Source organism: Protopterus annectens, chromosome 9.part0 (assembly GCF_019279795.1).
Source record: "Protopterus annectens isolate FY-2018-M chromosome 9.part0, PAN1.0, whole genome shotgun sequence".
Classification (NCBI taxonomy): Eukaryota; Metazoa; Chordata; order Ceratodontiformes; family Protopteridae; genus Protopterus; species Protopterus annectens.
Window position 1 is genome coordinate 866,729,874 of NC_056743.1, and position 26,302 is coordinate 866,756,175.

Sequence of the window (26,302 nt, forward strand, 5' to 3'; positions counted from 1 at the left end):
CAGGATTTGAATGAACTATATAACATTTGACTGACAATGACTGGAAAGATTACAAGTGATGTATACTGTTTGCAACTGAAAATATGTCAATGTGGGTCATTTTCATTTATATAAATGTATGACTGCTTACATAAGTGATTTTGTTTAAAAAAAACAAAGCATCTTCGCCACAATAAGCTAATGATAACAGAAAAGTAGTCTTCCATTTTATACCTAGGTGAAACTACTTCTGCATATATTAAAACAGGAGCCACAAGCAGGGTACACAAAAATGATAAAAGATGAGAGAACAGATTTATATAGCCCCTTCCCTTAATTAAACTGATCACCAGATTTTGGCATGTTCAAACTTTTAATTTTTCTTCTGCAATATGCATGAAATGAACAGAGCAAACTTGAGCTGAAATGGATTCTACAAAGGATGAATACTTTGACCTCTAAGACTATGCAATGCTTGCCCTATGAGAAGTATGGCATTGCCAAACATTAGAGCATTCATCAACTTATACAGGTAACTTGATAGCTCTTTCTACATAATTAATAAAATGGTTAAACTGAAGAACCACCTACAGTCATTAATGAGACATCAGTTACCAAAAGCAAGAGTATGGTGTCGACAATTTCACTGTCACGGACAAAAATGAATGGCCTTAATCATGTTGAAGTTGCAGTTTGTAAAAAAAAAATTAAAATTCCTTAAAACTGACAAATCAAAGGAAGGGCAAGGGAGGGCTGTCAAACAACCTCTTATTTCCATCACAGAAGCCTTGAAAAAAGTGCAGCTGTGTAAAGTAAACTTACCGTAACAGCAGATGTTTGAATGATCATTGCTGCAGTAGTCTAAGCTACATATCCTGCCAAGGATATAACAGCCAGCCAGCTTTCAAAGCTTCAGAGCACCATCCACGCACCCAAACTGTCAGGCAGCTTGAGCTTAGGTGACCAAACACAAGTTTGGGAGCAAAGTCATTCAGAGGTTTACTGCCAGAGAGAGGGAGGCTAAGCTCTGAAAGGACAATGCTACTAACAAAAAAATACATGCCCTCACCCTGGCAAAAAATAACCAGCAAAAAAACACGTGGGATGTTAGGAGGAAGCAGCTACTGCAGCAGTAATCATTCTATCATCATCTACGGTTACTTATTCAGTTGTACTATGTTCATAATATTGATCACTGCTGCAGTAGACTTCGCTATATAGGTAAAATAACCTAGCTAAATACATTTGAGAGGTGGAAGAAGAATCATCCAGGAGCCCCTGGAGAATAGGAAAGCCTTATCTGGACCTAGAAAAGGAATCAAGCTTATAGTGCTTTGTAAAAGTATGTACAGAGGACCACGTAGGAGCTTTTAGAATTCAACCTTTTCCAAAAAACCACAGATGAAGCCAAGGCCCTGGCAGAGTGGACCTTGACCCTGCTTGTAATACTTTGGTTATGGTAAGTATAGCAAAAGGTAAGAGCCTTAGACAACCATTTGGAAATGGTCTGTTTTGACACAGGCTGTCCCTTCTTACTTTCACAAGAAATGATCAGCTGACCCAAAGATCTGAAATATTTAGTTCTGTCAAGGCAGTACCAATGTTGTCTGCAGGCAGTGAAGTTATGGAGTATCCTTTCTCCCTTATTTTTAGGTTCAGGAAAGTAAATAGGCAGATGGATAGTTTAGCTTAAAGTAAACTTATACACAACTTTAGGCATAAATGAAGGACAGGTTCTCAAAAAAAATACCTGTTCCTATGGAAAATTAGATATCAGCCCTAAGAGCTTGCAACTCAGATGCCCTTCTTGCAGAGGTCACAGGAATCAGTAAAACTATTTTCCACATTAAAAACCTCAAGTCAGGCAGTGTGGCTGGTTCAAATGAAGTGTTAGATTCTCTAGCACAAAATTAAGATCTAGTTTTATTAGAGGCCTCTTATACAACACTTCTTTCAAAAACATTTTGACACAAGACTGCACTGAAAGGAGGATTCATGGGCACACATGCTGAAATGGCCAATAAATGAACCTCAGTAGAAGAATAAGTAAAGCCAATAAATAGTAACTCACACAGATACTGTAAAACCAGAGAACTAACCCTGAACGGGTGATGGTTACGTTGTTGGCATAAACTACAAAACCTTTTTCATTTGCTAATATATGATCTGGTAATGGGCTTTCCTGCCTCCATTAATACCTGTTCCACATTCTCAGTAAATTGGTGCCTAAGAGGAATTAAGATCCTATCATCTAGGCTGTCAGATGAAGTTGACTGATGTCAGGGTGCATCAAAACATCTGTTTTTATGTGAGCAGATCCAGTCTGTGAGGAAGCTTGTGGTTAAATTGCACCTGGCCATTTCCAAAAGAAGGGGGGACATAGTTGCCTGGGCCAGAAGTGAATCACCACAATGATCTTGGGGGGGATTTGTTCTGAATCTTCAGAATTACAATGGATATTAGTGGAAAAACATACAGGAACATTCATGTCCAAGGAAAAGAAAAAGCATCCATCATTCAGGCTTTCTTGCATGGAGTCTTTTAACAGAATCTTGCCAGATGATCAGAGAGGAGGCAGAGGTCTAACAAAAGGAACTCCCCATAGATGGATCAAATATTGGAAGACCCCCCCCCCAAATCTAGTTTCCATTTTGGACGGTCTGCCCTGGTCCTGCTCAACCTGTCTTCTACACAATTTTATTTTGACTGAATGAAGGAGATTGCGCTGTGAAGCTATATTCCAAGTTAATATGGTTAGTCTGCAAAGGGTGCATGTCCTAGTTCCCCCTTGCTTGTTGATATACCCCCACGACTGTGGTATTGCCTGTAACAAGTTGAAGAGGTCTTGGGAACCAAAGATGGCTCAGAAAGTTGAGTGCCTTGATCAAGGCAAGCATCTCCTTGATATTTGTGTGTGTATTTATCATTGGTGTCCCATACTCCCTGCACTTTTACCTCACCTGAAACTGCTACTCAAAGTCCAAGTCTGTATGTCTGAGGTGACTGACTGCTTTGGAGCAGGGAAAAAGAAGAGGAGACCAGGATTTACAGATATCTGTTGTCTCCACCGAATGACTTCCCTTCTGACAATCACCAGCACAGTTCTTTGAAAACATAAAGGGTGTATGTGCTGGGACCAAAGAGATTTCGGATATCACTGTATCTTTCTTATGTGGAGTCTTGCCAAGGGCATCATGAGAACCACAGATGCCATGAGACCCAATATCCTGAGTTATTCCCTTGCAGTGACCTAAGTGAGTGAAAGACCTTAGAAATGTATCTACACATAAATCAAGTTTTTCCTGTGGAAGAAAAGCTCTTTGAGTTGAGGTGTCTAGTTGCCATCCTAGGAACATGATTCTGTGTGGAGGAGTCAAAAAAGATTTTAAAATGCTGTCTTGGACTCCCAGCTTGTTAACAGATCTCTAACCTGACAGGGAGATGCCTGACACTTCAGAAAAGACTATGCAAATATAAGTCATCTAAAAATGATAAAATGTGGATACCCTGTAGTCTGAAATGAGCTATAACTGGAGCTAGACATTTTATGAGCACTCTTGGTGCAGTGGATAGACCAAAGGGTAAAGCAGAGAACTGATAATGTGATACAGATACACAAAACCTTAAGAAACATCTGCAGTCTGGATGAACAGGGATGTGCTAAGCATCTTTTAATTCTAGTGTTACTAGGAAACATGAAAGAGGAAGAAGAGATAAAAGGGTAAGAAATCACATTATTTTGAATTTGGGCACCATCACAAACAGGTTTAGGAAAGAAAGATCCAGAACTGGTCTCCAAATATTTTCTTTCTTTTCTCTGGGACTATGAAAATCTTTGATTAAAAACCCTTTGCCACTTGGAAAGGAGGAACTGGTTTTACCACTCCTTGGGACAGCATGTGATGAAGAACCGGTATAAACAAAAAAAGTCTGCTACACAGAATGAGGCATGAACCCCTGGAAAGCAGGAATTTCCTGTCTCAACCATCTGTAACCCTGATGAATGATCTTCAGAATCCATTTGTCAAACTATCTGTTGCCAAAGAGAAATAAGGAGATTCAAGCTTTCTGGAAGAAAAAAGGGCTAGGATGGACTTGAACAGTCATTCAGACTTGTTGAACGGTCTTTGGTTTTGCTCCCTTTCCCAGGATAGGCAAGAGTGGTGCTCCCTTGCCGACTGAGGGGACCCAAACAGCTGCACTGGTCATGGCTAACCCTCAGTTCACAGTAGCTGTAGGTGCTACACCAGAGGGATCCAGGATTAAAGAGGACTGGTCTGAGGTATAACAAATGCCCACATCAGAGTCACTGACCTGTGGCTGAGGCAAATTGCTAGCTTGCTGTGGTGGCAAAGGCTTAGTACTTTTTTTTTTTTTTGGTACATGTAGTCTGTTCCATGGTCAAGCAGAAAATGGTGCCTCTTTCCTGGGGAAGACGAGCAGAAAATGTTAGTAAACACTACCCAGTCTACAAAAATTACTTTTTTGACAGAAAAACACAGTAAAAAGCACTTTAAACCACTATACCCATCCTACAAAAGTAAAGTGAATGCAATATCTGCATAGAAAAACATTCAGTTACTTTATACCACTTTTAAAATGACAGGAAAAATGAGTACTCCATTAAAACACGGCACTCCAAGACTTAAAATAACTTTCCTGAAGAGGGAAAAAATAAAATAGCAACATAAGTAAGAAAAAGGAAGTCCCCCCCCCCAAATAGGAACTTGAATGCCCAGCAAAGAACCAGCACAAACAGATTGCTGATCCTTAAAGAATGTGCTCCTCAGAGGCTTTGAACAGCAGTAAACCTCTGAAGGGCTTCATGCCCAAAACTGTCTTTCAGTCAGCTCAGCTCGAGATGCCTGTGTGTGTGGGCATGTGGAAGGTGCCCTTAAGTTTGCAGGATGGCCAACTATTATATCCTTGAAAGGATATAACCCATACAGCTAAGGCCACTGCAGCAGTGATGAATATGATTAACAGGTTTACTATGGTAAGGTCGAAGTGGGTTCGGTCGAACTCACTTCAGTCGAAGTCCGGAGGCCGAACCCGACATTGTCGAAGTATGAATCTCACCTGTATCTCGACCCATGTTAAAGCCCGTTTCAAGGTCGAAGACGAGTCGTAATTCGACACTGTCGTTTTCACGGAAGTGGGACACCAATCCCATCATTCAATGGGGTCTGGTTCAACCATACCATAGTAAACCGATTAACATTATTAGTTTTCAATGTGATTCAAACTTTCTGCCATCAATGTGGAAAATGCACAAGAATCAAATCAAGGCTTAGGCATACAGCACTAATTTAATATGAGCAGCGGCTATCTTTCAACTTCAAAGACATCATCTGAAGTATGTCTGTAAAGCTGAGACAAGAATAAATACAAACAAGAAATGCAAGTTTCTGATAACAGAATCTCCTTGTCAGAAATGCTGGTATGTTCCAAGCAGTGATGAGTAAATACCTTAGGACTGTATAGTATCAGCTCTACCACGTATGACCCAGCATAATACACAATGCAACAGTTGCCAAGTAATATAAACACTGCTACTAAAGTTCTCAGAGATAGCACAAACGTGTGGTAACGAAAATTACCAGTTTTCACTAATGTGGTATTCTTTCTGCTCACCAATTTTCAGTATGGCCTTCCTTTACAGTTTTGTCACAAGACCAAAAGTGACTGGACTTTACCCCACATACTAAGGACATTAATGTTAAAACCTTAGCAATGTATTAGAGAGACAATGCTATTATGACCGCCCTGTCTTCAAGTCAGAATACAGTTATGAGATACATGAGTAAATATTCCAGAAAGGAAAAAAATAAAATCATCAGAGGTACCTTAAAAAAACACAGTTTGTGGACTTCAGGACAATAACCTGGGATGATAAAAGAATGCTACAGTCACTTTGAGGTAGCCATTTCCTATAAAAAGAAATTCCACATTCCAAGACACAATAATGTTTTAATTTAATGAGCTTACAAAGAAAAAATGAGCCAACATGAAATTTATTAAAACTCTTTACTTACTTTGGATGAAGCAAAAGCAAAATGCTAGCAGTATGAAACAGACTATTCAAAATAGTACTTGTGTAGTTTTGCAGGCCTTGACAATTAGAATATTTTTTTTTCATCATAAATCAGTTGTGGTTTGTAACATTGCTAGCACTTTGCTGAGAATGCAGAGAACCAGTAAACTTTAAGACAGAAAAATGATGTGAGGCTGAAAAAATGTACCCTAGTATGCTGCAGGCCACACTGCTTAAAAACAGCAGTGATAAAGTCTGTTTCACTGGCACTGTACAGGAGATACAAATGCTTTTAATTCTATTTTTAGAAGTCCATTTCATCAGAATCTGTGCTGCTAGGAGACTGTGCCTCTTCCTGGTTCTTTCCCCATACAAAACGGTAATTATCTTCCATTCGCTGTTGCCTCTGTCGCTCTTTATAAGCCTCTTCAGTGCCTCCAGTCTGTGGGGGGAGGGGTGAATGGGGAGACATGGCTCAGTGTTCCAAGTTTTAGTTTTTTTACAAATGTTTAGTGCAATGATTCAAAGCAATTAACACTTCAAGAAATGTTTACAGTAACAACTCATTTAAGACACAGAAAAATTGTATATGGCCAATGTAAATTCCAGTCAAACTGATATTTATTGAAGCATGCCACACAAATACATTTTATGTACCGCAACCCAAACAAAATTACTCTCTCTCATTTTTGCTCACTCTTATGACATGCAGCTGACTCAAAGTGACCCCATAAGCAGCCAACATTACCATTGAAACTTAAGGCAAAAGGGGAGGAAGAAAGGCTGCTAGGATTTTGTTCCATATCACATGTGCATGCAGTCACCCCTACAGACAATTTGGAGCCATCGATAAACCTAATGCATGTCCTTAGAATGTGGGAGGAAATAAGAACACCTACAGAAAACCCACATGATCACAAAGATATGCAAACTCCGCTCAGAAGGCACCTCAGCATGGACCTGAGCAGCAGAGCAGCAATCTCACCTATTGTGCCACGGTGCCTCCCTTTGTTATTTCAGGTTTAAGACAGAAACATTTACAGCTGTGTCTTTGACTCTTCATTCTGTTAAGTGACGCAATGATTTGCTCAAACTGATACAACTGACTAATTACTATACAAATTTATGCCAGCTTTTAAACTTGCTGTCCCCCCCAACAAAGACTGCCTGGCCATGCCCATATAACCAAGAATAATGATTACTACAGATAAAGGACCATTGGGAATTTTGCTGGGAATCTGAGACAACTAACCACAAGCTCTCCTCAACCACCTCCACTAACTCTTCGATCCCTCTTCTCTTTCACACCTGCCTCCCCCCAGCACCCCAACTCCTCACATTACAACTATCCACCATCCCCTATTCCTGATAACACAACTAACTCTCCCTCCTTTACTCTTCAACCAGTCTTACTGCTTCAATGAAAAAATTGCTTTCAAACCTTGCTCTACCTCAACAGATAACTTCCACCTGAATATCTCAGACTTGCAGCAGATGCCACTGCCTATCCAGTCAGCAACCTTATCAACAGGTCCATTCTTGAATTTATGACCTATCTTTATGGAAGAAAGCATACACCATCCCTGTGCATAAAGGTGGTAGTTCTATGGACATTAACTTATTTATTACAGTTTGATGAGCAGGATACACAACTGGGCCAGAAAGAGCCCATTTTCAGTGCAGGCCCTGGGAGAAAAGCTCCACAGAATATTAACAATTATACAAATGTCATATAGTAGTAGCATAACAGAAGCATACATAAGGCAATATACAATTGGATAAGGAGGAGACAGACAGGTCATTTCTAAATTCTAGGAAATTATTTACAATGACATAATACATTCAAGTTGTTATTTACAAAGTAAAGGTGCTAAAGAATGTATATAAAAGGTTAGAGAGAGGAGAGGTAGAGGATGTTTTATAGTAGGGAGAGGAGTAGGTTTTAGGAGGAGTTTGTGTGGTACAGGGTAGGAGAGAGAGTGGAGGCAATGTCAATCTGTCCCATTGCCATTCTATTACCCCTTTCAAAACTCTTAAGAGAAACGTTTACACAAACAACTGCTTACCATTCACCTTCAGATCAGAACCAACAGCTAAACACCTGTTCAACACTACTTTCATCCATCACACAACACAACTGCTTTACCGTACTTCATGGACACTAAACAGTGCTAGGGACTCCAGCAAACTGGTCTCAGCACTATTCCTCTACCTACGGTTTCTCATTCTAAACTCTTATATCAATTACCCCTTCTAGGAATATCACCTCCCCCACTGTGGTTCACCAGTTACCTCTCTGTCGGACAACAATCACTGAAATGGCAGGATGCACAGTCTTCATATCTAGTTAATATCATTGGTGACCTACAAGGATCCATCTTTGGCCTCCTCCTCTAACATCTTTACTAACCATCCGCATATCTAGTTAATATCACTGGTGACCTGCAAGGATCCAATCCTTGGTCTCCTCCTCTAACATCTTTATTCACAATCTACATCCACTCAATATGTTGATAACCATTATCTAGTCATCTAACAGTCTATCTCACTTGCAACAAGTTTCACATGAAGCATTCACCTCCATTGAGAACTGACTAATTCCCAACCATTACTTACCTGTACAAAAAAAAGGCAAGTTACTCCATTTCACTCCCAAGACATGCCCCTGAGAAAATCAATGCCAAAATCCAGTCCCTCAACAACACACAAATAGATTTAGTTCCTTCCACCAAACTAGTAGGTATGACTACAGATAAACTAAAATGTGACCGTCATATACAGAACAATGTCAAAAAACTCAGGATGCTCTACAGACCACAATTTTTAACTACGTCTACCACAATTACTCTGGCCAAGATTTTTCTGTTACCTTCACTCATGTACAGAGCCCCCTTATCGCAACGATCTTGCAGTCCTCTCTAAAACAAAATAGAATACTGTTTAAAAAAAATAAATAAAAATATCACAAGTTTACCATGTTACAGGGAAGGGTCCAGGTTCAACAATGTTCTCTTTAAAACAGGCTATTACCCATTATATTCCTCAGTTTAACAATGCATCTGCCACTCCCTGCCAATATAATGGAAAACACAGTGCACTTCATTAGGCTTTCTTAAAACCTATACACCAGTAATTTAAGTAATCACATCCCTCTTTCGAACATGCATGACACCGTGTGCACATAATAAAGGATTTTCCACTGGAAGCAGACTGTCTACCCTGCTTGGGTTACTCCTGAGTACCTAATAGAGTTAACAGCTCTGTATAATATTAATATTTCAAAATAAGTTTATATGTTTTTGATTTAGGACATTTTTACGTTTCCTACTTTTACTACCATTTTTCTGATTTTTAATATATATATATATATATATATATATATATATATATATATATATATATATAGATAGATAGATATATATATATAGATAGATAGATATATAGTGCTCAACTAGACATACAGGAATTGAAAAACTTCCACACTGAGAATTTTCTTTTTTTTCTTCTACTTTACTACTTGAATGGGAAAACATTCATGTGCAACTTATTATCTTAAGTACTCTATTAACACTAGTACCTCAACTTTTTCAAGTCTATTTGAACAACAGACAGAAATAGTTACAACCATGTACAGGTGATCATACGGATTTGTTCCATGTTTAAAATACATTACTAGTACAGATTAACATTGAAGTCATCACCAAAAGCAGCTAACTATTCAAAGCCATATCTCTAATCGTCAAATGCGAATTGCGCCAGTTTGACACGCACATGATTACAGTCATGCTCCATAGCTAAACTGTTCAAAGAATTTTAAGGATCAAATATTCCCTGTCATATTCTCAATAATGTACCTCAAACTCCAGCCAGTTCTCTTGTCAGATACAACCTACTTTTCACTTTCTTTTTGAACTCCAGACCAGTTACCAAGCTCTTGATAACTGTGTTTATAAGTATCTTTCTAGCTTTTCAAGAAAGGAAAGAAAGTCATGCAATTTATCCTTAAAGGTTACTGGGGCACACCTCCCAAGACATATCCAGTAAATGATCATCTGATCTCTGGGGATGCTCTTTTTCATGAAATTTTGATGTGCACTAGTATAAAACAATTATTAGTAAAACAAGGTTTTCTGTAAATCCAGCTAGAAAACCTACGAAGACATCAAAACATTTGTAAATGGTTTGAACAGTAATACTGATTTTTTTTTTCTGTAAGCAATGTAGGTTTAAGTATGCCCTACTTAGACATCATGGTTAGCTGGGATTTGGTTGACAGCAACTTTTCTAGCTGGATTTACAGACAACCTTGTTTTTCTAGTAAGAACATCCCGGAGGTCAGATGATCAGCTTAATAAGCTTACTACAGATGACAAATTATTTTTAGAAAGGATTCATAAGTTATTGGATTTATTCATAGAGAGAGGTTACAAATTGCTAAGATGAGCAGCGTACAGCTGATGAAACAATATTTTAGAGGAATGAATCCCCCTCTCATTTTAATTGCCGGTGTACATGCTAAATCTAATCTGGTTGTGATAATGGTGGTTATAAAAAGTTTTATTTTACAAATGACTGTGGATAATCATTCTATTAAAGAAGTTACTTGATAATTGGACATTTTTTTTTTCGGGCAAAAGTTTACAGCAGTGTGGGTTTTGTTCCTAAGTTTGTATACAAAATAAAATCCAAGTCTGTTAAGCAGTATGTGGAAAGAGAGAACAGTGCTCCAATGTTACACACTGGTAGGAGCAAAGGGATGAGAAAATATGTTTTTTGTAGTGCTTGCAGCCTTTTTTTTTTGAGGATCCTAATATTTAACTAATTTGAATAAATCTATTATAATAATGGACACTTCAGCTGCAATGCTGTGGGTTTAGTTTACATTGATATCTGCTCTTTTTGTGATACATTTTATGGAGATATGACTACACACACATTTTCAAAAAGGATCAAAGAACACATATATGCTATCGGGATTAAGGAAAAGAATAATGCTTTGTTCAAACACAATTTAGTGTGTAAGAGTTTTAAAAAATATTTTTCTGTGTTGTGTACCTTTAAATCTAAGGGGAGGTTGTTACAAGAATTTATTGGAAAGTAAAGAAACTTTGGGGCAGCTAAAATTACAGGCTGATATACTATCTGGATTAAATTAATATTAAATGTTTTTTTATTATAAAAAAAATTAGATAAATACATTAAACAAATCTATTAGCAACTGTGTTTTTGATTTGTTGTTTGGGCTTTAAATGTGATGTTAAACTTTATTCTTAAGTCCTGTTAAGGACATGAGCACTAAATCTATTAAAGAAGTTTCCTTCTTTGACACCTTGTTCGGTGATTTGTGTTTTTTAGTTTTTGTGCTTCACCATTCCCTTCTTGGACTTTGTTAATTTGAACTGTTTTTGTTTTAAATCAGTGAAAAGGATGGCACTTCTTGAGGAACGTGATTTGGATTCTACTTGGATGTTACACTCTGTTCCCAAAGATTTGTGTTCTTCCTCGAGTGGGCTAAGAAGCTGTTTGGACTGCATTTATCTATTTCAGTTTTTTTCTGGCCAGCTGAGTCAACAATTTAATACGCTGCAACCTCAGGGGTTGCCCTGGAGCCCCAATGATGCTAATTATGACTTTCAGCCTGCAGCTTCATTGGAACAGGCTGTTGACTACACTTCAGGGTAGCATTGATTTTTGGCTAATTTTACCAACCTGTTCACCTTGCAATACACCAATACGTCTTGGACTGGTTTGGGTCATAAAAATGTGAGTACACCAAAGTTGTTGAAAGGTTTTGGTAAAAAAAAAAAAAAAAAGTTTTACTTTAAGTTCTACATCACTTTAGGGATCGTCCCTAAAGGTCTTAGGGTTTTTAACTTCCCTAATGGCCTGGATGCTAGCAAACTGTTTTATGTTAAATCTATTTTTAACAAAATGGAATTGGAATTTCTTCAAATGTTGATTACAACAAAATGAAAATCCAGGGATTAAACACTGTGTTGAGAGACTTGGATCACCATATTTCTAAGCATATACATATTAATTATGTTAAATCTGAACTGGATAACAGTCTCACAAATTTAGGTTGAAGAGCTCTTGCTATAGTGGAACTTAAGACAAGTTAAGAGACAAATTAGCTACAGTGAAGGCTCTGCCTTTCTCCTTCCTATTTTTTATTCCAGGTCGAAAACCAACAGGGAGACTTTTAGCTCAGCTAGTTTTTCTGAGGCGGCAGGTGGTCTCACCATATTGACAATTCTGGAGAAGGTTTTTTTTACCACAGGAATTACTGAGGTGATTGGAATGGATTGCCAGCTAGAAAATCTGGGTTTTCATTTCCTGGAAGTAGAGCAAAGGAACCAGCACTTCCTTCTGTGACAGGCAGTCGTTCACACAAATGACAGGTGAGACAATGGAGAGGGGGCAAGTAATTTCTGCAGAAAAATGTGTTTGATCATTGTTTTTGTATAGCAGACAATATTTTTAAATTTCATTAAAGAAAATTTTAATGAAACACAAGTTAGTCTACTCAAGAAAGACTTTCATTTATTCCTAGTGCACAACCTAGTATTCCACACATTTTGGTCAATTTTAGGCTTTTTTGTAAAATAACTATATTTACAGTGTTTATTTAAGCACTTGGAATGTCCGAATCTGCAATATTTTAAAAGATCAAGTACTTTTAATCTGCTTCATCAATCCATGATATTGGCGTTTCAAGATCAGTGTGAAAAGGACATTGTCAAGGTTACTAACAAGCCCCATCATAGGTTTTTCCATTTCACTACACAAGACAGCATTTTTAAATGATGTGGGGAAAAAAATAACGGACTCAAGATTCCTGAAAGCCGATAAAGGCTCTGGGCTTATGTATGAAACTTACTATATTACTAAAATGTATTAAGATGTTAAACAATGTTTTGGAATACGAGAAAGTTACTTTGTTTGAAATTTATGGCAGACACAAATATATTCACAATGTGTTGTTGGATGCGTTTTCCAACAAGTGCATTACATATGACCGTTTTCAGTTTATGAATGTTGAATCTCCTAGATTAGTTATTATGTTTGGGATACCCTAATTGCAGTCACATGTTTCCTGTACCCTTTAGGCCTATTGTGGTGGCTTCTGGGAGTGTTACAGAAGGGATTTATTTTTTTTGGACTAATTATTGAATCTAAAAGTGCAAAAGTTAGATAGTTAGTCAAAGACTCCTGGGACTTTTTAAATACTTTAAAAAATTTTAAGAGGAGATAACACTAGCATTCCCACAGACAGACAAAGGGGTTGAATTTTTAAGGATGTTTTTGGCCAAATATACTGATATCTCTAGTTCACTGATTAATACCGGTTGTCTGTTGATGGACGTTATGCTGGAACATAATTTTTTATTTTAATGGAGGTTATTACCAGAAGTTCTAAGGTGCAATGATGGGCACTACCGTTACCCCATCCTTTGCAAATTTAGTGATGGGATGGTAGAAATGTCAATTATTAACTAACTTCCAATTTTATAAACAGTATGTATTATTTTATAAACCGTATGTATTATTTTATAAGGTTTATTGCTGGCCTATTTTTTTTTAATCACTGATGCTTCCCCTGAATACATTAATACATTTTAAATGATTTGAGTAGTAATACTGATTTTTTTATTTTTTATTGTAGGTAATGTAGGTTTGTGTGTCCTATTTGGACATTGTGGATAATTGGGATTTGGTTGATAGGAAGTTTTCTAGTCAGACTTACAGAAAAAGTACAGTTGTGTACACTTGCTATAAATGTAGATGTTCGAGTGTATACTGTTGCAGTCATTACATCTGGGTTATCTGCCTGCAGGCAGCCCTCAGCCGGCCTGAGTATCAAAGTCTTGGATCCCTGTGTCGGATGCAGTCTCTTCTTCCATGATGTCAGGTCGTCAGGGTTATAAAGCATGCAGCCGATGCCATTACATCAGTTTTTATTGCCCCAGATGTCAGGTGCCCCCATAATGGGAAGCAATTATCTATAAGGTTACACCTCCAACAAAAAGCAAATACACCAGAAAGGTGAAATACACTAAAGAAGAAAAAGGTATAGCCCAGGGAAGTCAGGGGGCTTGAGGAAGGGTAACCAGGACTGCAACAGTGAATACACTAACAGCTACATTTATGGTAAGTGTACACAACCGTACTATGTTCTTCATGTTTCACTGTTGCAGTCATTACATTTGGGTAGATTCCCAAAGCTAAGGAAGGGAGGAGGAAGTTAGAGAGCATTAGGACCAGCCATTAAGCCCTGCAAAACCGCAGTGACAAAACCAGCTCTGGATTTAGAGAAAATAGGCAAGTGGTAATGCTTGGTGAAGGTATGTACAGAGCTCCAGGTAGGAGCTTCTAGGATGTCCCTGGTAGGGACACCTCTGAGAAAGGCTGTAGAGGTAGATGCAGCCCTGGTGGAATGTGATTTTATCCCCTGTGGGGTAGGTTTTCTATGGTGCTTGTAGCAGAAATGAAAGCAATGGCCTATCCACTTACAAATGGTTTGCTTTGAAATGGCCTTCCCCTCTGCCCCTGCAGCAAAGACAACTAGCAGCTGTTCAGTTTTTCTGAGAGGCTTAGTCCTGTCCAAATAAAATCTAAGTTGTCTGTGCATGTCCAAAGAGTGCAGTATTTGTTCTCCTTTGTTCTGTGGATTAGGAAAAAAAGGGTGGCACATGAATGGACTGATTAAAGGCCACACTGGATACCACCTTAGGCATAAAGGAAGGACTGGTCCTGAGGGACACCCTGTCTGCATGGAAGATGATGAAGGGCTCCACTGCCATGAGGGCCTGTAATTTAGACGCTCTTCTTGCTGAAGTGATGGCTAGAAAGAAGGCTGTTTTCCAAGAAAGGAATTTTAACTCTGCAGTTGCAGCTGGCTCAAAAGGAGGTAGAGAGAGCTTTTCCAATGCAATGTTAAGGTCCCAGGCTGGAGTAGGGGCTCTCCTTGGTGGTCTTAAACTTTTGGCCCCTCTGAGGAATTGTTTCAGCAGGGGGTGAGAGAAGAGGGGTGGCTCAGTGTTATAATGTGCTGAAATGGCGGAGGCATGAATTTTAACTGATGAGAAGGAAAGGCCCTTGTGCAGCATCTCTGTTAAGTATTGAAGAATATGCGGTACGCTGGGCACTGTTGTGCCCAATCCCGGAGTATGGCTCCAGGAACAGTATCTTTTCCACTTTTCAGCATAGGATTTTCTGGTACTAGGCCTCCTTGCCTCCAGAATGACATCTAACACCTGCTTACTGAGGGATGCTATTGGAGAGCTCAGGGAATTAGCCAGGCTGCAAGGTTCAGGGTTTGAAGCTGGGGGTGCAGAATCTGGCCCTCCAGCTGGGACAGCAGGGAAGGGGTCTGAGGCAGTTGCCATGGTTCCAGCAGTGACATACTGCGCAAGAGGGGGTACCACTGCTGGAGTGGCCAGTCTGCTGCAATCAGTACTGTCCTTGGTTTGTCCTGTTTGATCTTTAGCATTGCGTTCGAGAGGAGAGGCAGAGAAAGAAAGGCATAAACTGAGAGGCTTTCCCAGGTGAAGGACAGGGCATCCATTGTCCAGGCTTGACTGTTCTTGTGCAGAATTTGTCCAATTGTTAGTTCTGAAGGGAGGCAAACAAGTCTATCTCGGGGTTCCATTTGTTTCTCAAAAGGTTGAATATCTTTGGTTCCTGTATCCACTCGTGTGGGTCCAAGAGATTTCTGCTTGGGTCGTCTGCCAGTGAATTTAGCTTGCCTGGCAGGAATTGAGCTTGAAGGTGCACTTGGTAGCTCAAGGTTGTGTTCCACAGAGCCACTGCTAGTCTGCAGAGAGGGTATGAGTGGGTTCCCCCCTGCTTGTTTATGTACCACATAACAGTGGTGTGGTCCTTGAAGGCCGTCAGGGAATTCTGTACAGCTAACATTTATTTTTGATTGATATGCAGGTGCAACTGACTCGGGTTCCACTTGCCCTGAAAGCACTGCCCTGCCAAGTGAGCCCCCCATGCATAGTCTGATGCATCTGTAAGGGTTTGGGCAGCAGGGGGTAGAGTGAATGGAAGCCCCTTGTTGTGGTAGCAGGCCTCTGCCCACCAAAGGAACTCTGTCCTTATACAAGGAATGATAGGAATCATTGATTCCAGGTCCTGAGAATGTTGACATCATAGGCTTTTTAGATACCATTGTAGTTTCCTCATATGCAGTCTTGCATATGGAATAAGTAGGATGCAAGAGGCCATGAACCCCAGGGCTTGCAAGATTTTCCATGCAGATAGCTGTGTCTTTGTGGCCAGTAGTTTGAAGTAATCTGTCAAACTTGTTTCTCTGGCATGAGGAAGACATCTGGGAAGTTGTGTTCAAGCTTGCATCCAGGAATACAATTTGTTGGCAGGGTACTACATGAGATTTCTTTTTGTTTATGGTGTACTCCAGTGAGGTTAGCAGTTTCTTTACAAATGCCAGATGAGTTAGAAGCATGTCCTGGCTTTCTGCTTAAATTAGACAATCGTCCAGGTATGGGTACAGTTGAATATTTCTTTGCCTGCAAAATGCAATGACTGGAGCTAGGCACTTTGTGAATACCCTGGGTGCAGTAGATAAGCCAAAGGGAAGTGCAGAGAACTGCATGCAGCCTGCTCTGAAGCATAGGTATTTCCTGCAAGATTCCCTTATTGGAATGTGCAGGTAAGCTTCCTTTAAGTCTAAGGTTGCCAACCAGGCATCTTTGCCTAACATAGGAAGCAGCTGATGAAGTGTTAGCATTTTGAATTTTGGGATTACCAAAAAGGTGTTTAGCACTGACAGGTTCAGGATAGGACGCCAGGAGCTGTCTTTTCTGGGTACCAGGAAAAGTCTTGAGTAAAAACCTTGCCCCCTTTCTTCTGCTGGGACAGACTGAATAGCCCTAATACTTAAAAGAGAGAGAACCTGCTTTTGAGCCTCTGCCCACTGATTTGGGGGTAGGTCTGGCCAACCGTTGAGGTTGGTAAGGTGTGGAAGTGGAATTTGTATCCTTGAGAAACTATATTTAAAACCCATTTGTCCTGGGTAATGACTTCCCAGTTTTTTGCATGCAAGGCAATCTTTCCCCCTAAGGGAGCAGGCAGTTGAGCAGAGCTTAAGTCATTGTGACAGTTTTCCATAGGGGGGTGTCTCACTACTTCTAGTTTTTGAAGTGGGAGCCCCTCACTGCTTAGGCCTGTGAGTACCTTAAGACTGTAGCCTAGGTGGTCTGCTGTTTCTGGGTTTGGACTGAGAAGGCCTAGAAGAGACAGGAAAGGACCGATTCTTAGAAGGCCAATGCCTACTAAATCTGGGAGGTTGTACTTGCAGAAAATCTTTTAACAGTTTGCATAGATTTAGCTTTTTCCTCCATCTTTTTGAGGATTACTTCTGCTTTGCTGGCAAACAGGTGGTCTTGGTTTAAGGGAGCAACCAGTAATTTAGCTTTAACATGATCTGGCAAATTTTGCTCCTTAAGCCAAGCATGCCTTCTAACAGACCCGGTGACAGCAGCCCTGCAAGATGCTGCTAAAGAGTCAAAACCACATTGCAAAGTATGTTTACCAACTTGTCAGCAGAAAAGTACAGTTTTGTACCTACCATAAATGTAGATGTTAGACCGCTGCTGCATACATATACATGTGGGTAGTCCCTCGGTGAGCCCGAATACCAAAGTAAGTATAGGCTGACGTCAGTCAGCGCTTAAAAAAACTGACATCAGGCGTCAGGGTACAAAAAGCGCATTAAATGTAGATGTTAATGTGTCTTCACTGCTGCAGTCATTACACTTGTGTTATCCTGCCATCAGGTGGTCCCGCAGTCAGCCAGAGTTCCAAAGTCTTGGTCCGGCGTCGGTTGCTGTCGCTTCTTCCCTGACATCTGTCCGCCAGGGGTATACAAGATGCAGCCAACGCCATTTTCTTCAGTTTTTCTTGCCCCAGACGTCAGGTGCCCCCAAATAGGTAGGCAATACATATTGCTAATAAAACATACATAAAAAGTAAAACCAAAATTTACAGTTACCAGCAAATACACCACATAGGTAGTACAGGGTAGAAAAGTGTAGATAAGTCCCAGCTAAGAAAGAGAGGATGGAGGGAGGGTAACCTGGACTGCAGCAGTGAAGACACTCTAACATCTACATTTATGGTAGGTACAAAACTGTACTATGTTCATCGTGTTTCACTACCGCAGTCATTACACTTTGAATCCCAAAGCTGAGGTAGGGTGGCTGGTTCTATAGAGGATTTGGGGTGGCTATGAGGCCCTGCAGCACTGCAGTGGCAAAGCCAGCTCTGGATCTAGAATAAAGAAGCAAGTGGTAATGCTTGGTAAAGGTGTGTACTGAACTCCAAGTTGCAGCTTCCAAGATGTCTTTGGTAGGTACTCCACTAAGGTAGGCAGTTGAAGTGGCTGTTGCCCTGGTGGAATGTGGCCTAATGTTACTAGGTACAGGTTTCCCATGCTATGTATAGCAGAAACGGATACAGTGTCCTATCCACTTTGAAATGGTCTGCTTTGAAATAGCCTTGCCCTGTGATCCTGCAGCATATGCTACAAACAATTGCTCAGTTTTTCTGAAAGCTTTTGTTTTGTCCAAGTAGAAACTTAACTGTCTGTGTATGTCCAATGAATGCTGAAGTCTCCCCCCTTTATTCTGGGGATTTGGGTAAAAGGTTGGCAAGTGAATAGATTGGTTAAGAGCCACACTGGATACTACCTTTGGCATAAATGAAGGGTTTGTTCTTAAAGAAACCCTGTCTTGGTGGAAAATTATGAAAGGCTCCACTGCCATTAGTGCCTGTAACTCAGACTCTTCTTGCTGAGGTTATTGACAGAAGCAGAGCAGTTTTCCATGACACATTTTAATTCTGCTGAATTGGCTGGCTCAAAAGGAGGTAAAGTTAGTTTTTTCCAAGACAAAATTGAGGTCCCAAGTTGGTGCTCTCCGGGGCGGTCTTATGTTTTTAGCCCCTCTGAGGTACTGTTTCAGCAATGGATGAGAGAAAATAGGAGGATCTGTGTTGTAATGAGCCGAGATGGCAGAGGCGTGGATCTTAATGGATAAGAAGGATAGTCTTTTGTCCAGCATCTCAGTTAATTATTGTAATATCTGAGGAATATTTGGGACAAGAGGGTCAAAGCTTTGAGCCTGGTTCCAGGCACAGAATCTCTTCCACTTCTCTGAATAAGATTTCCTGGTGCTAGGCCTCCTGGCCTCCAAAATGACATCCATAACAGCTTTAGAGAGAGATGTTGTCTGCTTGACTAAGGAATCTGCCATGCAGCCAGGTTTAAGGTTTTGAGCTGACTGTGCAAGATCTGATTGCTTTGAGCCAGAAGGTATGGAGTTTGAGGTAAAATCCATGGTGGGCTTTGAGCTAAGTTCTTTAAGATTGCCCCAGACTGGCCACGCCAGCACTGGTACCCAATCAGGGTCATCTGTGTTTTTTCTTGCCTGGCTTTTAGGAGTACCTTTGAAAGGAGAGGCAGTGGTGGGAAGGCATAAACTTTTATGTTTTTCCAGCTGAACGAGAGAGCATCCACTTTCCATGCTTGTGTGTGATAAGTCCTTGTGCAGTATTTTTGTAATTGGCAATTCATTGGGGAGGCAAAAAGATCTATGTATGGGCACCCCCCATTTTTTGCATTATCATGCTGAATACTTGTGGATTTAATTTCCACTCGTGAGGACCCATGATGTTTCTGCTTAAGTCGTCTGCCAGAGTATTTTTCTTTCCTGGCAGGAATTGTGCTTGCAGATGAACTTAATAGTTTAGAGCTGTGCTCCACAAGGTCATGGCTTGTCTGCATAGGGGATAAGAATGAGTACCCCCTTGCTTGTTTATGTACCACATAACTGTGGTGTTGTCTGTCTTCAATAATAGTTGTCCTGGATGCAGAAGGTCCTTGAAAGCTGTTAGGGCATTTTGCACAGCTAACAGCTCTTTTTGATTGATGTAAAGATGCATTTGGTCTGCGGCCCACTTGCCCTGAATGCATTTTCCTGCCATGTGTGCTCCCCAGGCGTAATATGAAGCATCTGTTGTTAGTGTCTGTCTGGCTGTGGGTAGAATGAAAGGCTGTCCCATGTTGAGGTGACATGCCTGTGCCCACCATCGAAACTCCTGTTGTAGGCAGGGAATTAGTGGTATTACGGCTTCCAAACTGTGACAGTGTTGAGTCCAAACACTTTTTATGTACCACTGTAATTTCCTCATACGCAGTCTGGCATACGGTATTAGTAGTATGCAGGATGCCATGAATCCCAAGGCCTGCAGAATTTTTCTTGCAGGGAGTTGGGTCTTTCTTACCATCAATTGAAAGTACTGAGTCAGTTGTCCTTGCTTGTCTGGCGTGAGATAAGCCATCTGGGCCGTTGTATTTAAGCTGGCACCCAGGAATATTATCTCTTGTGAGGGCACTAGTTTTGACTTCTTTTCATTTACTGTGTACTCCAGGCAAATTAGTAACCTTTTTACAAACGCCAGATGCTTTAGAAGTATGTCCTTGCTCTCTGCTTGAATAAGGCAGTCGTCCAAGTATGGATATATTTGAATTAATTTTTGTCTGCAAAATGCAATTACTGGTGCCAGGCACTTTGTGAAGACCCTGGGCGCAGTAGACAAGCCAAAGGGCAATGCAGAGAATTGGTAATGCATTGAACCAGCTATGAATCTGAGGTATCTTCTGCAATTTTGTCTGATAGGGACATGCAGGTATACCTCTTTGAAGTCCAAAGTAACAAGCCAAGCCTTCTTGCCCAGCATGGGTAGAAGCTGCTGTAGTGTCAACATTTTGAATTTCGGAACATCCAAGTAAGTATTGAGAGTAGAAAGGTCTAGTGTGGGTCTCCAGGCTTTGTCCCTTCTGGGGACCAGGAAAAGTCTTGAGTAAAATCATTGTCCCTGTTGTGGCACCTTTTGAATAGCTCTCATGTCCATGAGGGCTGTAATTTGTTTTTGTGCCTCTGCCCATTGATTTTGTGGCAGGTCTGGCATTCCTTTTAGCCTTGGTAGAGTGTGAAAGTGGAACCTGTAACATTGAGACACAATTTTCAGAACCCATTTGTCTTGAGTGATCATATGCCAATTTTGAGAAAAAAGTGCTAGTTTTCCTCCTAAGGGAGCTGCTAAGTGCTTGGCATTTGAAGGGGGAAGTCATTGGGACTGTTTCCTATAAGGCTGTGACTTGTCTTCACCTTCTTTTGGGGTTGAAGCACCCCCACTGTCGTGGTCTGTAAGAGCCTTGGGGCTGAGATCTGCCTCTCTGCGGTTTGTCTGACACTGGAAAGGACCAATTCTTTGAAGGCCAATTTCTGCTAAATCGAGGTGGCTGTACCTGTAAGAAATCCTTCACTGTTTGCATAGATTTTGCCTTATCCTCCATTTTCTTTAATACCTCTTCTGCCTTAACACCAAATAAAATACCCTGCTGTAAAGAAGCATCCAATAATTTTGTCTTAACATGATCAGGTAAACTTTGTTCTTTTAACCAGGCATGCCTTCGAATCACAGATCCTGTAACTGCTGCTCTACAAGAAGCCTCTAATGAATCAAAACCACATTGCAGAGTATGTTTTCCCACCTGTTCAGCGGCATGCAATAAATCCTGCATTTCCTTATAGTCAGGATGTTCTGAACTTGTAAGCATTTTCTGTTTTAACAGAAACATTAAATATTGTTGGTATTTAAGCATGTGAAACTGGCAATTTAAAGCTCTCACTGCTAAAGTTGCAGAAGTGTAAACTTTCTTCCTCCATCTGTCTGATGCTCTAGAATCCCTATCTGAGGGTACTGGATTTTTAGCCGTGGAAACCTTTACCCCTTTGGGACCCTGGGAAATAGTTTCGGGGTCAGCAACAGGGTTTTTATAAAGAAATTTGTGAGAGTCAGGGACTCTGTAGTACCTGTCTGGCGTGACTGGAGCAGGGGGCAGAGAATCAGGATTTAAACTGGATTCAGAGAACACATCATCCACAATATCTAACACTGGCGGAATAGCAAGGGGCCTGTGCTGAGGCAATAAAAGAAAATCTCTGAGCCTTTTCTTGGATTCTGAGTAATCCTTGCCCTCCCAATGGAAATGCTCCCTCATGGTATGTAAAGTTTCCCCAAAAGAGTAATCCTCAGGAGGAGAGGCTGAAGGAATTGATTCTTCAGCATCAGAGTCCTCATAGGGGGGGGTAAAGAATATCCCTGGTCTGAAGAGGAATCAGAAGAAATGGAAATCTGGTCAGAGGAATCACAGTCTGTATCCTGCCTAGGCCTTTTATCAGGAGGGGGATGGGAACCCCTGATCACGGTAATTAAGTCCTCGGACATTTTGAGCATCTGTTTTTTAGGCATGGAGGCCTGTCCAGGTGAATGCTGTACTTGCTTCTTTGTCTTTAATGGAGTTTTAGACTTGGCTGTAGTTTTTATGGTAAGCTGTGAAGGTCTGAAAACACCCTCAGAAGCCGATGCCTGCTCAGCGGCTTCGGACCCATCTGAAGGGTTAGTTTCCATAGGCCCAATACCTTGATTATCCAGAGGCCTAGACATCTCCATGTGGGAGTTGGAAGCGGCCTGTGGCTCTGAGGTAGCGGGTGTCAGGGGCTGTGAAAGCACCTCACTGAGAACCAGCGAACTGGAGACTGGCCTAGAAGAGGCTTCGTCGTCAGTTTTGGGCCTCGGATGCCTGTCCTTATCCTTGTCTTTGCGTTTTTTGTGTATTCCGGTCGTCGGTTGTTCCGACGGCATGGTATAATTAAACCTTCGGCCAAAGTAAAGGCGAGCAAAATCAAACCGACGTTTAATAGTGCGTTTGTTAAATCTAGCACAAAACCGACAACTAGTGACGTTGTGGTCTGGGCCTAGGCATGGAATATAGTAAGAATGGAAATCCTTATGAGGTATTTGCTTCCCACAAGAAATACAATTTTTAACTTTTACTGACATCGGTCTGAGGCAAGAAAAAGTTTCCCCAATGGGGTACTTAGCTTTATTGAAGACTTTGGTTCTGAAATTCGAATTGAAAATCTCAGGAATCGACCGACCGGCACTTGCGAACTGCTTTTGCTTCGGGCACAGCGCGGCAAGAAAGACTGAAGAAAATGGCGTCGGCTGCATCTTATATACACCTGGTGCACTGACGTCAGGGAAGAAGCGACAGCAACCGACACCGGACCAAGAGTTTGGAACTCTGGCCGACTGCGGGACCACCTGATGGCAGGATAACCCAAGTGTAATGACTGCAGCAGTGAAACACGATGAATATTGCATTAAATCCTGTAATTCTTCATTTTCATCCCAGTCGGGAATCAACATAATTTTCTGTTTAAGCAGTCCCATAATATGCTGCTGATACTTTAACATATGAAACTGGCAGTTTAAGGCCCTAATGGCCAACGTAGCAGAAATGTATACCTTTTTACCCCATCTGTCCTAGGCCCTGGAATCTCTATCAGAGGGGGTAGGGTTTTTGGCAGTAGTAGCCTTAATGCCTTTAGGCCCCTGGGAAATGTCTCTGGGTCCACAGTAGGATTCTTGAAGAGGAACTTGTGAGAGTTAGGTACTCTATAATACCAGTCAGGTTTCCTGGGAGCCAGAGGTAAAGTGTCTGGGGCCATGCTAGATTCCAAAAAGGCATCATCTACAATGTCCAGTACGGGAGGGATAGCTAAAGGCCTGTGTTGAGGAAGGAGTAAGAATTCCCTAAGCCTATTTTTGGAGTCAGAGAAATCCTGGCTTTCCCAGCGGAAATGCTCCCTAAGAGTGTGCAAGGTTTCACCAAAAGAAAAATCTTCTGGAGGGGAAGCAGAGGGAATGGAGTCCTCTGCATCAGAATCCTCATAGGTAGATAAGGGCAAATCCTGGTAATCAGAAGAACAGAAATTTCAGAATTCTGATCAGAAGAATCAGAAGGAAAATCAGTTCTAGGTCTTTTAGAGGGAGAAGGCTGGCTTCCTCTGATTAAAGTAATAAGGTCTTCAGCCATTCTTATCATTTGTTTTTAGGTATATGGGCCTGACCATGCGGTGTGGACGTCAGTTTTCTAGGCGTGGGTCGAGTTTTAGGCCTTGAAGAAGACGGTGTCTGTTTGAAATGCAAGTTAGTAGGCCTGAATACAGCCTTAGAAGCCGGTGCCTGCACAGCGGCTCTGGACCCATCCAAGGTAGAGACATCTACAAGTTCCATAGTCGAGGAGGCATCTCGCAGCATTACGGACTCCGAATGGGTCTCAGTAGAGGCCTGCAAATCTGAAATGGCGGGTATCAGGGGCTGCGAAAGCACCTCACTGAGTACCGGCGAACTGGTGAACAGCTTAACAGATGTGTCATCGGCAGCTTTGGACCTATGCGGTCTGTCTCTCTATCTTTACGTTTTTTCGGAAATTCGGTAGCCGGATGGCTTACCAAAGCCACTTCTGGATAATTAAACTGAGAACTGAAATAGTTTGATGCAAAAATGAAATGACAACGAATAGTACAAGGATTGAATAAGGCACAAAACCGACAGCGAGGGACGTTGTGGTCTGGGCCTAGGCAAGGAATGAAGTACGAATGAAAATCTTTATGAAGTATTTGCTTTCCACAGGTAATATAATTGTTAACTTTTACTGACATCGGTTTAGAGCAAAAAAAGGATCTCCAACGGGGTACTTAGCTTTTTTGAAGACTTCGGTTCTGAAACTTGAAAACAAAAATTTCAGGAGTCGGCCGACCAGCACTTGCAAACTGCTGCTGCTTCGGGCACCACGCGGCAAGAAAGACTAATGTAATGGCATCGGCTGCATGCTTTATACCCCTGACAACCTGACGTCATGGAAGAAGAGACAGCATCTGATGCAGGGATCCAATACTTTGAAACTCAGGCCGGCTGAGGGCTATCTGCAGGCAGATAACTCAAATGTAATGACTGCAACAATGAAACACGAAGAACATCCCTGTTTTTTTGAATAACTATTTTATACTAGTACACATCCAAATTTCATGAAAAAGAACATTCCAAGGGGTCAGAAGATCAGACTTTCTAGGCTTACTACAGATAAAATATTTTAGAAGGGAATTGTGAGTTGTTGGGATTCATTCATAGAGACAAGTTACAAATTATTAGATTTGCAGTGTACAGCTGATGAAATAATATTTAAAAGGAATTAATTTTTCTCTTCCATTTTAACTGCCAGTCTACACTCTAAACCTGGTAGTGATAATGGTGGTTATAAAAATTATTTTATTTTACAAATGACAGTAGATCATTCTATTAAAGTTACTTTTCATAACCGGAAAATTTTTTTGGCAATACTGAAGTTTACAGATGTGTGGGTTTTGTTCCTTCGTTTGTGTACAAAAAAATCCAAGTGTATTAAGCTGTATGTGGAAAAAGAGAATATCAATGCTCCAGTGTTTGTTACGCATTGATAGGAGCAAAGGGATGAGCAAATGTGGCTTTTCTAGTGCTTGCAGCTTTATTTTAGAGGGCCAAAATATTTAACTCATTTGAATAAATCCATTAAAATAATCGACACTTCAGCTGCAACACTGTGGGTTTACATTGCTATCTGCTCTTTTTATGCATTTTATGTAATATTACATGTAAACTTTCAAAAAGGATCTATAAATGCATATAAGCTATCAGGACTAAGGACAAAAAATGCTTAGTTTTAAAAACAGTTTGTGTAAGACTTTAAAAAATATATATTTTTTCTGTGTTGGAATGTGTACCTTTAAATCTAAGGGGAAGTTGTTATAAGAATTTATTGCAAAGAAAAGAAACTTTGTGGGAGCTAAAATTACAAGCTGATAAACTACCTGGATTAAACAAATGCATTAATATTAATTTTTTTTAATTATAAATAGTTAATGTATCTAATTGATTAATTTATCTATTAGCTATTGTTTTTCTGATTGGTTGGTTGGGCTTTAAAAGATGTATGAAGTGGTGTTAAACTTTATTCTGAAGAAGTCCTGTTAAAGATGAAAGCACTAAATCTATTACGGTTTACTATCATAATGTCGCCATTCACTTACCTGCCATAAGAAAGTTTGAAGTACATAAATCCGATCAGTATTGAAGCTGCCTATTCATAATTTCGATACCGGAAAGTCATCCAGCAGTATAATTCGCTCATCTGACCATCACACAATGTAATCCGTTATGTGATGATGGTACCGATGCGTCGTGGAACTGCATGTCGGATTGCTGTAGATGTCCAAAGGGGGTGCGGCCAACTGCTGTTGCGAGGAATTAGCCGCCATTGCTATAAACAGATGCTTCGTGTGGCATTCTTTCTCCTATTGGACTTTTGATGCT

General features: G+C 40.6%; 1 protein-coding gene across 2 annotated transcripts in view; it reads right to left on the reverse strand.

Annotated features, from left to right (window-relative positions):
• Positions 1–5,975: 5,975 nt before the first annotated feature.
• OS9 (OS9 endoplasmic reticulum lectin) overlaps positions 5,976–26,302 on the reverse strand; it is a 1,402,051-nt gene continuing 1,381,724 nt past the window's right edge. For both annotated transcript variants that reach the window (XM_044083591.1, XM_044083590.1), the window contains one exon: positions 5,976–6,455. In XM_044083591.1, the coding sequence (XP_043939526.1) occupies positions 6,318–6,455 (138 nt within the window). In that variant the 3' untranslated portion in view covers positions 5,976–6,317. The remainder of the gene's footprint in view (positions 6,456–26,302) is intronic.